Source organism: Larimichthys crocea, chromosome XIII (genome assembly GCF_000972845.2).
Source record: "Larimichthys crocea isolate SSNF chromosome XIII, L_crocea_2.0, whole genome shotgun sequence".
Lineage (NCBI taxonomy): Eukaryota > Metazoa > Chordata > Actinopteri > Sciaenidae > Larimichthys > Larimichthys crocea.
This window is the reverse complement of record NC_040023.1, coordinates 30,539,099-30,555,512: the sequence shown is the minus strand read 5'-3', so window position 1 is coordinate 30,555,512 and position 16,414 is coordinate 30,539,099. Positions and strand designations below refer to the sequence as shown.

Sequence of the window (16,414 nt, the reverse complement as noted above, 5' to 3'; positions counted from 1 at the left end):
TTTCATTAGAGATAAAAAAAAAAAAAAATTAAAAACTGTGAATTACTACCTGTGTTTAACCACTCAAAATTCCATTTCAGGTATTCATGGCATGAGGCTGACAAGTGAACTGAAGCCGAGCAAATAGAAACTGGCAGCCGCTGGATGAATGGCTGCATGTTTGGGTCATGATAAGGAAGAATTACATTTTTACACATCACCGAGGAGAGGAAAACAAAGCCTGGTGTGGGGTTAAAAGCTCTTTAAACTGTTGGAAAATAACCATTCTCTCTTCGTGGTTTAAGCCTTTTTCTCAGTGGAAAATGTAAGTGATTTAGAGCTCATCAAAATCACACAGTATGGCCCCCAAAGCACACATAGTAAAAAGGATGATAGTGGTCCACAGGGTGGATAAGGTACTGTATCAATCTTTTGGGGGCGTTCCTAATGGAGCTATTATAGAGTCAGTTGTCATATCCAAAGAACTTCATTAATCATGACGAGAGGGATAATACTCCCTCATTTAACCATGTAACTTCCAGATTCCCCGTATTCTAAATGATCAGATTCAACATTGCAAACTTGTTTATCGCTTCCCACCCACCCATCCATTCATCCATCCATCCATCCATCCATCCATCCATCCATCCATCCATCCATCCATCCATCCATCCGACCATCCATCCAGGAAGTCTGACTCATACCCTCACCACACATCCCCACCCTGCACAATGTCAGCCTGTCCTTCACATTTATACTGTATGTTCTGTATCTCTCTGAATTAACCCATAAGCAACGCAATGCCAGATTGAAATGATTGTCAAAGAGTAGGTACATTCTAGCATGAATGAGATGAGAAACGCTGTCATAATAGGGAGTAAATATTCCTACTAGTTTTATTGTGAAAAAATGCCAGCCAAAATTTTTGTTGTATTTATGTTTTATTTTATCCGTACTTTGTGCTTTTATTCCCCACATCTGCTGTCTGTTGTATGGCTGGTTTTGTTGAAAGTCCTTCAGTTATTTGCTGTAAGATTAGTTTTTTTCCTTGTGTTGTGTTCCATTATCTTTTATGTAATGTATAATGTAAGAAAAATTTAAAATGACCAAAAACAAAAAATGAAACATAACCTTATGAAGATGAAAATAAACAGCATAAATTATATAAACATCTGACAACTGACAAGGTAAAATAAGAGAAGACAAAATAAGAGCTACAAAGGCCAGAAAGAAAGCATAGATGCAGAATTCGTTCAGTCAGAGAGGACAAAAAAGGGGCACAAGGCCTCATGTACATTATCCCGGCCAGTTGGCAGCATGGCTCTTGAGAGCCCACTCCCACTGGGTGTGAATCAGAAATCTAACAGCTAATGGCAACAGTCGCCCCATGGTAGCACAACTGACAGCAAACTAATGCCCACACATAGGGAGTGGAGCACAAGAGCTGTCAACACCCCACTATGACCCTGTGGGTATAAACTGGCAAAAGAAAGAAAGAAAGCAAGAGAGAGAGAGAGAGAGAGAAATCATCCCCAGTTAAAATTGATGGCTGTTATTTATTTTTCCAACACCTCATAAGCACACTTGAGCCCTTTACCACAAAGAGTGGATTTTCCACTTCAGTGTTTGTCTTGCTATAATCAAAGTTTTGAGTCACATTTATAAGTGGAAGCGGGAGCATATTGAATGGGTCAAGGGAAGGAGTATATTACCAGCTCTGTATATATAATGCCAGCCTTTATTTCAGGCTCTCACACATACGTCACATGTGGCTCTGCAGACGAGTGACAAATTAAATGTAAAAATATTGTTTTTTTAAGTCATGCAGAACTCAAAAACTAATGTTAATTTCTTGTTTTTGCAGGGGAGAATATGTGGTTCACGTCGAGGCATCTTTTTTTGTTATGTTTTTTTTATCCAGGTTTATTCTTTAATCTGTCAATCATTACTTATACCCTTTGAGAATTAACAAACAGGTTTGTTATTCTGAGGAATATAAGATGATTGACTCTATGATTGTTATTCTTTATCCTTTAATTACAGCAGTTTAGTCATCACGAGGAGTGAAATGCAGCAAAGTCTGCAGGCTACATATTTTGTAACAGAAAGCCTGTATCACAAACAGCTGGGATGGACTTTGGGAAAGCCAAGAAGGATGCATCAAATGAAATAATGCTATTGCTCGCATTATGGGAAACGTCGGATCCAGTGTTTTTGAAAGTTGACCCATGCTCAGGACTCAAAGTCAAGATATTTTGGTCTCTATGCTTTCATTTTTGACAATTTCCTTTTTAAGATCTCTCTTGTAAGTCCCCAAGCTTCATGGAAGTGCAAAACTAAATTGCTTTAGGACCACGCATTACTAAATATAAAGTAAAATCCAGAAATCATTATGTATCTCAGAAGAAATTAGAGCTAATCAGAATCTATTTGCGTCATTTTATTAACAACAAGGCCTGCAGGGTGTCATGAGACAAGCATTGGCAAGATAGAGGAAGAATCGCTGTACTCACAGCTGCACTCACAGAGATGAGCAGTATCTCCAGCGTTCAGCACCACCACCAAACCGAATCAAGTTTGTGTTATCAGTATACAGGTTAAACACCAACACTGAGCAGCGTCAGCAAAGAATAGAAGTCCTGAGGGGAGCAGACATCAAAGTAATCAACCACTGAATGCAAGAAGAGAGAACAGCTGTCACAACATAGAACGGTTTTATCTCTTATACTCAGTAGAAAGGAAAAATCTTCTCTATTAACATCCCTAAAAACGCTATTATTTATTTTACCATACATAATTTACCACCATGATAACCCAATAACAAAGACACAAAGTGATTTTTTATTTCTTACAGGCCATAAACCTCCTGATTCATAAAGGCTGTGACGAGATCAGAAACTTGAATTCATTTGCCAAAAAAAAGAAAAACTCATTCCAGACAATACTGACACAAACAGGCGTCATCCTAATCTATCTCGAGCAGCACAGTAGCACACATAGCAGAATAGAAGAGCGTCGTGATTTTCAATTTTGATGCAGTTATTTTTCCAGGGTTGCTTCGCAGTGTAGATATTGTGCGACTGAATCACCACAATATGAGCGAAGCACTTCAGCAGGAACTCCAGGTTCTTTCCCCGAGATCCCAGCAGAGAGTGCATTAATCATCACAGCCTCCCCTCCCAAGTAAAGACAGAGAGCAACAGCTGGGGGAGAGGAGCTCGGCTTTAAACAGTACAGGCTGCAGGAGGTTCAGCCATCACTTCTTGTTGTGGATTCTGACATCAATAGTAATGAATACCTTGGAGCGCTGCCTGACTGCTTGGGCATGAATTGCTATCACACATGAGACTGGGCATTGAAAGCGTTTTTTGTTTGTGTGTCTTTGTGTGTGCCAGTGACCGTGTCAGTGTGTGACCATGTGTACTTTTAATGTACGCACTTCTGTGTACCTGTACGTCCTCGTGTATTGCTGTGAGTGTGCCCCTTTGTTGGGGCAAATATGAGTAATATGCAGACTAACAGGTAGCCCTAAATGACCCGGGCTGACAGGAACAATTAATCAGAACATTGTTTGGTGCTCTTGGATGAGGCCCGGGCCTCATGCTGAGGTTACACCTGCAAGGGATGAAGCTGCTACTGGGATCCAGTGCACCTATACACACTGATCTTTAAATGATCTATGGCTGGGCAGACCACATTTATTTCAAGCAAGTTTTTGCATGGTTATTGGACAGTTAAAGGCACAGTTCAGACACACAAAACTATCTGCATGGTTAGATGCCACTAAGGTCAGGAAGAAAATAAGCTTTTTTTGTTTTTGGTTGAACCAATTCTTTAATAGAATAGAGGATAATACACACCTAGGGCATATGTCAGTGTTCCCTTATTTGATCTTCAATCCTCACTTGACCTGGAAATAGTTCCGGTCCGCAATCATGAAGTCCATTCCAGCGTTCATATTTCGGCTCAGGAGGGCGAGAAGGGATCTCTGAGGAGGCATGCGCGAGGATACATGAGATCCATGTGGAAGCTTTATACTGGCCTGACACACCCCTTTATTGGAAAACTATTAGTGACTGGACGCCGCAGCTGATCAGACTGATCTCAAAACTGCATCACAACAACGACACAGTTTTAATATCAAAGTTGACAGACAAATAACAAAAGCAACTCAAGTATAATAGGTCGATTTTGTTGTTTTCTGATTCACATTCTAGTTGAATATAATGGATCCGTGTTTTCTGTGTAGGTCTGATTAACTGCCTTCATTCATTAGGCAGATGGTTGATGATCAGTTATTTTCCCTTTCAATCTGTATAATGAATAATATTACTGTATACTCAGAGGACAGGAAGAGCCTGTTGTCTTTCAGCTATAAACACATTTTAATTGTCATTTCCATTCAGTCACACGTGGGGCTGAAAATCCCAGTGCTTCTGGTAGAAACTAGTTTAATGTGATAGATTTACATCATGTCCACTTTCCCTAAAATGTTTGGGCTGATAGATAATTTCTTTAAATTATTAGAATAATACATTTATAAACAGAATTTCCGTAAATGGAGATGCAAATATGCATCTATATACATACGTAGATCATTTTTTTAATGCATTCTGCCAGTAGAAATGGCAGAATTCATGTGAATTTGGGAAAGAACATTTAAAAAGCATTTCCTCAGTTCCTCTCACGTCTCTATTGTGAGGGACTAAGAGGCAAGGAAAAGGCGCAAGTAAGAGAAGTATGGATGCAGATAACAGCAGAGCAACATTACCATTTATTTGGAGTCAAATTTCCATCCATCTTTCCGATTAACGCAAGTCTAATACTCACTTTTAGTTCTGTTTTGGTCTCCACCAAGTCCTGAGGGACATACATGCTTCCCTATAGGTTCATGATCTAGTTGTTAATTTTATCTGTTTGCCATTTTCCGCTGACAGATAGCATACAGTGGGTTTTGTAATTTAAATGACTGCCTCCTGCATCAGAAAATAATGTTGACGAGTGGACCAAAACAGTAAACCTGTGGTTTGTCATTAGGAGCAGTCCATTTCACATTTCATTTCATTTTATTTTATGTATTTCATCATTAAAACAAAATTACTGACTATTTTTATGTCTCATTCATTTGTCAGTATCAAGCCAAGAAAGGCTGCATATGTACGGGAGAAGAAAATAACATTTTAAAGAGGCAAGGAATGCGCCTTGAAAATAAATAGCTGACCAGTGAGAAGGGTGACAACGCAAAATAATTTATTGTATATGATGTCTAGATGAATACAAATACTTCAGAGATTATCTCAGCGTATAGATGTCGATGAAAAAACAACAGGCTAGAGTATTACAATTCTACACTCACCTCCTGTTCAGGGAATTCAGTTGTTACTAATCAAAGCAAATTTAATTAAACACTTTGGCTCCGTCCATTCCACTCCTCTTTTGTCCAGCGATCTATCAATGCTATTGCCACCTAGCTAGTTTTAATGGTTTACTTCCTTTACACATGCACATTATGTCGAGAGGTCTTTGCTTGCTGATCTATGTAGGACAAGCATTGGGATGTCTGAAGTAATAAATGAACAAGATGAATGTCGGGGATATGTTCATTTGAAAGCTCTTGTCACTGAGGGTTTGTCGTCTGGCTGCACAAAGGGTGGAGCCGTCCTGCCTGATTTGCTTTAGATTCAAACCATGGTTAAATTGGAAATCGTGAATCACTCTGACAACATTGGTGGAAGATGGATTACACCAGTTAAAGGGTGCCTTTTCTTTCCTTTGGTTCTTTTTAAAGAAATCATACAAAAATTAATTTTTCTGACAGACGGCTGACCCAGGCAAGCAACGAAAATGGATTGCAAAGGAAGGCCAGCACCGAGGCACTACAAAGCTAGTGGTTTCATCAGCACGGCACTATCCCGACCATATCCAAAAGCTCTCAGCAGCACAATGAGCCTGGCTGAATATTTGATCAACTGTCTCAGGTTTAACAAGCCTTGCCAAACTACACCTGCCTGGAGGAAAAAGATATGCCTTTGAGCAGGGTAATGCTCCCCCCCTCCAAGATGTTAAGGAAGTGAGCGTTTGATGTTCACAATACCCAATCTGCGCTAATCTTATCCAATCTTGGGCACTTGGATTCTCAGCAAGGTTCAAGATTTGCATTACTGAAAAAATGACGCTGGGTGCCAGTAATGCCTTCCAGCATAATCTAGCCATAAATTACAAACAATACACTCAGCCACAGTCCACTGTAGGGTAAATGGAGTGTTTACAGATTGAATTCAATACATGCTATATAAGATACAACTGATATTTCGTGATAATGCAGCTGGAAACTCTCCTACATATAAACAGATAACTCTGATAGCTATAAAGGTATGAATTTATATATATTTTTTTTAGTCTTTCAGTCTGAGTTTGAATGTGTGTATGTGTGTTCACCCAACTCATCGTCACTGGCTGCAGCTCATTGCCCTGCAGTAATATCAGACTTTGCAGACACCTGGGACCAGTGGTGTGGGCCCTCAGAGGAGGCAACCACCTGGCAACTGGCCCTGATTACTTTCTCCACTCTCCGGAACTCAACTCTGTATATGCCATTAACTGCTGCACGCAGTGTGATCCCAACCCGACCGTGCCATTAACCCTGTACATAAAGGGTTGTTTACAAATGCACACACATACACACACACACACACACAGATACACGTACACAGAACTTCACAACTTACCCTACCAAAGCCACGACCATTTGCAGACTTACGTATATCTCCCATAATCATCCAGGTGAGAGTTATAAAGTAAGATAACATGATGCAAGGGTGACATCTAGTGGACAGATTATAACACAACCAGACATGAGCTGTTTTATGTGAGCAATGTGTGTGATTATTAGTATTATAGTAATACATTAGGGGGTAAAAAGGGTTTGATTAATTAATTAATGGTGTTTGCATTGGTTTCTACTGCCGTGTGTTTAAAGTAATAACTACAATTGCAAAGTCCGCCATATATATATATATATATATATATATATATATATTTTATATTGAAGTTGTAACCCATTACTTTGACCTCTGACACTTACTTTGACCTCTGACACACACTTGGCTTACAGTTACGTACAAGCTTAAAATTAACGTAAAGTAGAATATAAGAAAATATTATAGTGTGTTGTATGTGCTATACATGGAAAAAGTAAGTATATCCTTTGTTTTCTAAAAAGTCATTCACAAGAAAGAAATGTACAGTAAATCTCACTATATTCATGTTTGGGGTGAGATACACTCCTGAGAAGTCAAACTTCCTGTTTGACCTCTGAACAAACTTAAGCTCCATATGCAGAAACAGGACTGTGTTTAAAAAAGCACAATTGACAGAAATCACATGTAGAGCATGTTGAAAATGGATTATTTTCAGTATTTCGTATATACCTTGGGTGGCACAGTGATGCAGTGGTTGCTCCCCATGTCTGCGTGGATTCTCTCCGGGTACTCCAGCTTCCTCCTACACTCTATGCACCTAGCAGGTTAACTGGTGACTCTAAATTGGCCCTAGGTATAAATGGTTGTTTGTCACTATGTGCCCTGCCATGAGCTGGTGACTTGTCCAGTACAACAAAGATCACTACATGGTACACAGGTGTGGTGATTTTTTTTATTGTTGTTGTTGCTCCCAAACCACTAGGGGGCGCCATGTCCCTGATCTGATTTTTGTTGTTATTGTTTGTTTTGTAATGTAAAAAAGTAGGACCGCACATCAAGACACGTTAAAATATAAGAAAGAAAATAAAGGTCATTTATAGGTTACTAACATTAGCATTCCTAGTATTTTACTGCCATCATAACCTGAATGTTGTACATATTTCAGTTTTTCTTTCTTAATTATCACATTTTATTTTATTTATTTTTTACTTTGGTTTTTGGATTTATTATTCATACATTATATGTTCATACATTAAGTATTTACCTTAGATAATGGAGTTATATTTCTTTTCTTGCTACTGGACTGTGTAAATGGCCTACAGGGACTCCAGAAGAAGCCACAATTATGCAAAACACTGCAGTGTGAACGCGACATCCTGCAAGAGCGTGAATGATTGACAGCCAAAGGGAAAAGAACGCCTTATCTTATCTCTGAAAACATGCAAATATTTCAAACCTCTGCATGTCACCGTCAGAGGGAAGAGAGGAGAGGAAGGGAAGTAACCATTTTCCAAGAGGGAGGTGCTATGAAGTCGGAACCGTGTCAAAGTTACTGTACTTAGGAACACTGACAGAAGTTATGAGGGTCTTCTGCTGACATATGGAACAAGAGGAGGAAGAGACAAACAGAGAAGGTAAGCTGTCAGCTCGTCTCCGGGGTAAAACTTATTGTTGGCGAGAAATTTGGCTTGTTTCCTAACCTGTCGGTTAGTGGTTAGAAGTGGAAATGTCCCGTTGGAAACTTGTACTTGTCACCTGTGTCAAGCAGTCAGTGTGTGCTCCTTAACAGAGGAGTGTTTATTCCTCGATTATATAACCATACAGGTAACAGAGCGTGTATACAGTCAGTGCGTAAAAGACGCGCGGCGTTTCTTCCTGTTATGTCCAGCTCAGTTCATTTTAGTAAAGCTGAGTACACTTTACAGTATTTGAGTAGCACGGGGCTCGTAGACCGCATACTGTGTGGTAAAGGAGTCATTGATTATTGACTACTAAATGTGAATATTTAACAGGTTACAATCACACGTTTGACATTTACAACACACAGCCAATTTATGTCTATTTGTATTTTTATCAGCTACACCAAATGTAATGTACATAGTGACATTAAAAAAAAGGCATTTCTGTCAAGAGTATATTAAGAAGGAATGGGAATAATGGGTAAATATGATTAAATTAGGGCAATTAAAGTTTTAACTAACGACTATTAATATAGTGATAGGTTGTTTTTTTTCTATATTAATCAGTTTAAAAGTATTGGCAGTACAAAACATGATGGAAAATGACACAATATCCTCAAGGTTACATCAGCAGATGACTTGTTTGGTTCACCCAACAAGTTGGAACAAGTCACTTTAGAATATAGTGTGCAAGTATAATCATTATTGACTTACCAACGGCTACAAGAACAGCAACATCCCTTTCTACCATCTTAAAAAACTTGTAAAAACCTTTCTGTTTCGAGACTGCCTCCCTGCCTAACAAAACTAACAAAACTAACAACTACTCTGTGCTCCTTTACACCTTTGTCAGCTTATGTCCTCCTCTGTAAGTCCCTTTGGATAAAAGCGTCTGCTAAATGCAATGTAATGTAATATATATATATATTATTTATATCATTAATTATGTTTAATTTCTTCCAGACAGTCGATGAATGTCACCCTGAGGCTGTGAAGACTTCTATGCTGTTGAGAAGAGGCCCAGATGCTCCAGGATGGATCAGGCACTTACCAGCCAGAGCTCAACTTCGGAACTGCTCGAATCAGACAATGAGGAGCTCCAGCTCAGAGTGGATTTCTTCAGGAAACTGGGTTACACCGCAGCGGAGGTGAAGGCTGCTCTGGAGAAGCTGGGCCTAAGCACAGACACAAACTCGGTGCTGGGAGAGCTGGTTCGGAGCAGGACTAGCACTGCGCCGTCCGTGCCTGGTTCTGACAGTGATGAGAGGAGCATTGGACAAAAGGATCCTCTGCTGCCTCCCAGTTGGGGCCTTGGATCCTGCAGGATCACACCACAACACAAGGACCGAAAGAATGCAGACACAGAATTGCGGCCTATTGTTATTGACGGTAGCAATGTTGCCATGAGGTAATCTTAATCATCAGGAATGTTTTGCTGCTTGCACAAAAAGCGACATAGCAACCTGTCTACCTGTGGACGTGTGAAATAACATGTTTCATTTTGCTGTCATGTTGTCATTCAAGTCTGAAACCTCCATTCTCCTCCATCGTCATGTCATTTGACTAGTGTATTTAAAAAGGGCGTTCCACCACCCTGCCTGTGCATGTTGTGTAAGGCCACTGCTGCAATATGCAAATTTTAGGCACACACTTATAAATCTCCACCTCTCAATAGATGTGAAGTGTGACAGTGAGTAATATTATAGAGGAAAGGCTTCCTGAGAAAATGGTGTTTACACAGATCAACTGATGCTTTACCACTCCCTTTCATATTATTTATGGTCTAATTGTTTCTACTCATGTTCTTGTTACAGTCACGGAAACAAGGAAGTCTTTTCATGCCGTGGCATCCAGCTAGCAGTGAACTTCTTCTTGGATAGAGGTCATAACACAATTACTGTGTTTGTTCCTACTTGGCGTAAAGAGCAACCAAGACCTGATGCCCCCATAACAGGTGAGGACTCATGAAATGAACAGTGCAACTAAGCAGACAGATGGAAATAGTTCAGCCACCAGGAAGATGTCCCAGTCAAAGTAGAAACAAACTCATTGGTTAAATCACAAGCAAGTTGGGTCAAGTTGACAGTAACATCTTTTTTTTCCTACCCAGGTCAGCTTGACTAGCCTACTTTTAAGTTTATCACCACAGCAGTGGACTTTAAACTATTAGCCTACAGCAGATGGTAGAGGTGAAAAATGACAGTTCAGTTCACAGTTCAAATATGTGCATTGCCTGACTATGTTGTTTTTTCACATTTTTTTCCTAAAGCTATGTGAATGCGTCACTGTTCAGCCTGACAGCCAGCGCTCATTCATTTCTGTAGTACATTCAGTTCAGTAGATAACCAGCCTATACAAACACGGCACATAAGGTTAAGCTTTGCAGCATATTATTTGCATATATATATATCCTCAGCTATCAGATTATGATGATAGTTTCTGTGGCTTTTGCAGGGTTAACTGAAAAGTAAGATATGTGTGCAGAACAGCTGAGCTAACAACAGAGCGCTGCTGGTAAATGGACTTTTATTCGTCATCTTTCGGTCAATCACAATGATGATTCAGTTTGGTCACTTGACTTGTAACATTTAAACCAACAAAGATTAATTTCTACACCTCTAGGAACAGTGGAAAAAGAAGGGACTTTCCTAGCTTTCAGTAAGAGGGAAATACCAGCGGGGGGAGCTGGACTAGATGCAAATGTGTCAATTACAAATTGCAAAGTCATTCTTATTGATCAGAAAAGAAGCTAGTCTAGTTTGTCTAATGGGATTTTTATTCTGCTCAAAATGAGAACCTTAAGCTTATGACAAAGACTGGAAACGGCTAGCCTGGCTCTCTTTAATGGTAACAAAATCCACCAGCCTTGAAACACCTTGAAAGCTCACTAATTAACACACTTGATCTCATTTGGTTTATCTGTACAAAGATGAAAGTGCTGTTTTATATTTTTTTGTCTGGGAGCAATACCTTCCTGGAGTCCACACGGGCAAATACAAGGAATATCAAACCACATAACGCCCATGTAAATGAAGTGTCGTATTACGGTTAAGGCTCCATAGTTAACAAGATACAACAAGTTAGTGTTTGAGCTTTAGAGTTGTTGGCAGAAAACGAGTACGTTTTTTTTTTTCAAAATGCTCCTTTTTAATTAGCCACAATAAAGTAGTTCTATTCTTTTCTGTTCTCCGAAGTTCAGTCAGACATTTTACTCCATAAAACTTCTCCTTTACCAAGAAATGTGAGTAAGACTACCGCTTAAATCTCCTCTAGCGCTGTGATTCATTTCCACAGCCTGTCCTAAGATAATGTTTCAGTGTTGTCAGAGTAAAAAACTAATGAATTCAGGCCTTGAGCAACACAAGATAGTTAAGATTGTGAAACAGAGGTTTACTCAACTGGCCACCAAGTTATGTTTCAGTAAGACACCAAGACAACCACAACTGTAGGCATACACTAAAAATGATGTCGGTACAGTATGATATTATCTGACAGTGGAACACAATAAAGCGCTCTACATTTCTGACAGCTGAGTCACACAACATTTATGAGTGTATCCTGATATCCTGTTGACACCACACCATTTCTAAGTAGAGAGGCTGATGCATCATGTTATTAGTCTAATTATGATAATATCTGACAGCTCCAACAACAGCAACTATATAATCCGGGGGTGGACCGGCTAATAAAAACCCAATGTACTCCTTGTGGCTCTCACGAGTTAGTAACTGTGCAGCCTGTGTGATGAAATCCAAAGGTTCTATTTTAAATCTGTGAACAAGGAAGTAAAAATCAGCCTGCACTCATTCGTGGGAAAGCCCCATCAGGAAGTCCAGCTGTGTTTTTTTTTCTTTTTTTTTCTCCCACACCTTGCTTTTAGCGGTGTGATTAACTGCTGACAATAATCTACAGCAAGAGATCATATGCGTGCTAAAGTGAAGACAGAAAAAACAAACAAAGACATTTAGTTGGAAAAAAAAAATGCCCTTAAGTGTTTGAGCGTAGTGTTTGTCAGTCACTCAGCCTTCGACACGTCTAACTTTCATGTAACCTGGCCTCTTGCTCATTCATACAGACTTTATGGTTCATTCATGATCATATTTCACTAGTGTAATAAATACCTACAGTGTGCGTTTTATGTTCATTAACTTATCTTGCAGGAAGAGTTATGTGATATTATCTGTATGGTTATGATGTTTGTACAGATAATATATTACCTTTTGTGATGTCTTTTGTTTTCTGTGGCTTTAAGCTTTGTGGGGGGTTTTTTTTTGGCTCTTGAACACACAGTTGTGGACAGATTGTATGTCACGTTACACGACAAAGCTATGCACTTTGCATACAGCCAAGCACATACGACAGTAAACACAACTCATGACTGTTTGCACTTTCAGATCAACACATCCTCACGGAGCTTGAGAAAAAGAAAATAGTGGTCTTCACTCCATCGCGCCGTGTTGGCGGTAAACGAGTGGTTTGCTATGATGACCGCTTTATTGTCAAGTTGGCACACGAGTCAGAGGGAGTGATCATATCCAATGACACATACCGTGACCTCCAAGGAGAAAGACCTGAGTGGAAGAAATGCATCGAGGGGAGGCTCCTTATGTACTCCTTTGTGAATGACAAGTAAGCAATTAGCGTGTTTTTCTATCTGAGCCTGTGAGGTTTCACATTTTACTTCCACGAATCCTGTTTAATGTGGTTCCAGAGGGTATACTGCATCCTGAGGGTGTAATCAGAGAAACATAATTACATAGCACCCAGCTGATTTGTCAGAAGCAAATGAAAGCAGCAATCAATCATGTCTGTTTTGTTTTTTTTTTGCCCAGATTCATGCCCCCAGATGACCCTCTAGGTCGCCATGGCCCCAGTCTTGACAACTTCCTTAGGAAAAAGCCTCTGCCTACAGAGCAAAAGAGACAGCTCTGTCCATATGGTAAGACATGATTAGCACTCAGGAAGAGGAACTCTTCTGCTACAGTATGCAGTTTTTCTAGGCTGTGTATTGTTTGTTTTAGAGGTTTTTAGGACAAGGAAGGAACCTGGTTCCCAAACGAAATGACCTATAACTTTTGTGTGTGTGTCCATTTTTGGTTTTCCTCAGACAAAAAGTGCACTTACGGCATCAAATGCAAGTTCTACCATCCGGAGCGGGGAAACCAGTCTTACCTGTCCTTGGCTGATGAATTACGAGAGAAAGCCCAGATTTCTACTATGAAAGAAGAAAGAAATGCCAGATTATCACCCAAACATCTTCAATCTGATCCTGGGCCTGCTCACAATGCCCGTTCCCATCCTCAGGACTCTAAAACAGCGTATATAAGACACCAGGAAAGCTCTTCACATCCTGGTCAGGTTAGTGAAAATGTACTGCTGTACTGGGAGGATCCTAGAAAAAGTCCAAATCATATGCCCTGTTCTGTAGCAGGAAGCCAGTGTCAGAAAGAGTGGCCTGGGATGCACCCCATGCAGAATCATTACTATGCCAACATGTCTCACGAGTACATAGATTCTGGCCTTGGCTCTTATGAGAGCCAGTACTCTGATTTTTCACATTGCCTAAGGAACTCCCACATGCTCAGGCCCCAGCAGCAAAGTGGACCGAGACATGCCTCAGTGCATTTAGAGAAAAATAACACCAGCCAGCCCTGCAGTTGCTGTTCCCGTCTAGCTCCCTCCACAGCTCATCAGCAACATCGAGAAAACCTGGACGCCAAGGGTCAACCCAAATACAACACCTACCCTCAGCAGATGTACCCACCTTGTGTGCCACACCAAAACAGCCTCCCGAGCCATCCCCATTATAGCGGACCACCACATCAGCAAAATTACTGGTCAGATCCATTCCAGGGGCTGCCCCAAGCCAGGTCATGTAGTCTCCCCTCTTCGGTACATACCTCACAGTCTCACAACTCTTGCTGCTCTGGCCAGCAGTACCATTCCTGGGGCCAACAACAGTCATCCTCATCCGTGGCTTTTGATCCACAACGATTGGAACTCCGCAAGAAACTGCAAGCCATCTTCAACCCGCATCAGGTGGATACAGTTATGGAAATGTTTCCACATCTAATGGATGCAGAGAAACTGGCTGCAAAGATCCTCAACCTGAAGGCTCAAAGAGGGATATTCTGATGATTTGTCTGATGATTTTACTCACCTGTGTCCTTTTCAGTCAGAACTAACATGATACTTGTGTCGAGACTTAGCAGGCAATCTCTTGAGATTCTTTATAGTGTCTATCATTGAGTACAAAGATGTTACATTCTTTCTAACGTGGCATTATGTAAGTGCATTTTGCCTTCTTGTTTATGAAAAGTTTCGCTCTTTTCTGAGTTCAATGCATTTGTATGACATTGTAGTCAAATGTGACCTTGTCGTCCATGTTTTGGATAAAAGCTGCCTCTAGACCAAAAATAATTATGACTGAGTTTCTAGAGTTTTGATTGTTGATGCATATTGTGTCAAATATGATATACATTTATTCTTTGTCCGAAACAATAAGTTCTCCTGCAAAAAGAAATCACTGTATAAAGTATTACTTATTCTTATAATGCCGCTGTAATTCTCTAGAACAGCTTGCTGTTTGTATTATCTCTGTGAGGTGTAGCTATAGTATTTTTTCCAACATACAGGATTTACAGTTAATTCTAATAGAACACGGAAACTGAGAAATAGGTGTTGGCAATAGCGAAAGGAATTTTCTGATGAAAGGGTGGTGACACCCTTTTCTTGTAAACCAGCATCAGTTTCACAAAACCGTTTTCAGAAGTATTGCTGTAACACCACACGTGTGTGCATGTGTGTGTGTGTGTGTGTTTGAATTACTGTGCGAAAAGTGACAATAAAAATGTGGAACTTAGTTCTCATGAACTTGCAGATTAATGTTCTCTTAGAAAATCATTTTGCAAATGTATACTGTAAGATAAATTCATAGTAAGCATGTGAAAAGTCATGTTACTAAAAATAAAATAAAGAAATGTGTTAGATATGAAGTGTGTGAGTTGTACTTCCTTGTAAAGGTTTAGTGCTGTACCAGTAAATGTTGAGCGTGGCTGATGCATCTGTAAATATGCCTCAGGAACTTGGCACTCAGCATTGGCAGTTACTATCATACTGACTGTATTTCCCAAGTATGTCTCCTATGCACATACTGTCTACAACAATTTTTCTGAGAAATTCTGAGGCTCTGCAGGGTTTTTTAAAAAATAAATAAATAAAAAACACTCTACCCTGTAGCTCATGTTGTTACAAGCTTGAACAAATCTTTTTTTCTTTTCTTTTTTTTTTTCCAGTGGCTGAGGGAAAAGGTCAGCCCATTTTTATGTGTATACACATGTGACTGATGTCAACTGAACAAAGTTTAGAGCTATTCTGGAGTTACTGATAAATAACATAACACAATTCTCTGAAAATGTGCTTCAACTGATCCGTGAATTAATGGCTCAGAGGATGGCGCTGTACTACTACTGGACGGTCCACCACTTCGGTCCAGAGTGAAATATATTGGCAACTATTTGATGGATTGCTATGGAATTCTGCACAGACATGCATCTTGTCCACTGAATGAATCTGAATTATTTTTTCCAAATATCTAAGCAAGTGTTAGATTGATTGTTATGAGATTTGGTAAACACATTCAGGGTCCCCAGAAGAAAAAATGTAATCAAACAAAGATCCTCTAACTACTTTGGTTTATCGCTAAATCTGTGCAAAGCTAATGACATTTCCCTTTGTGTAATATGTTAGTGTGCTGCTGTGAGCATTTACCTTAGGGGAACCATAACTGTCATTCTTGTCATTTTTCTTTGAGCTTAAAATGTTAAATTTCTGTGAGACTTGGACACTGCTGTGCTTGTTTTGTGAGCCGACTCCTGCACCGTCAAACAGCAATTTCTGTAATCTCTGCAACTCTAACTTAAGTCTGTCCAAGGTCACACTATAGAATGAAATGGTATTATTATTGTGAATAACAGACAAGACACACATGATATACATATTTTTCATTTATGTACTTTGATACAAAGATTGATCTCATTATAATAAGGTATCAAA

General features: G+C 39.7%; 1 protein-coding gene across 1 annotated transcript; it reads left to right on the top strand.

Annotated features, from left to right (window-relative positions):
* The first annotated feature begins 8,065 nt into the window (after window positions 1-8,065).
* Window positions 8,066-15,350, top strand: zc3h12aa (zinc finger CCCH-type containing 12Aa). Its single transcript, XM_010731624.3, has 6 exons — window positions 8,066-8,314; window positions 9,323-9,767; window positions 10,174-10,313; window positions 12,754-12,988; window positions 13,192-13,298; window positions 13,467-15,350. The coding sequence occupies exons 2-6, from the start codon at window positions 9,394-9,396 to the stop codon at window positions 14,492-14,494; spliced, it is 1,884 nt and encodes a 627-aa protein (XP_010729926.3). The 5' UTR covers window positions 8,066-8,314; window positions 9,323-9,393; the 3' UTR covers window positions 14,495-15,350.
* The last annotated feature ends 1,064 nt before the right edge of the window (window positions 15,351-16,414 follow it).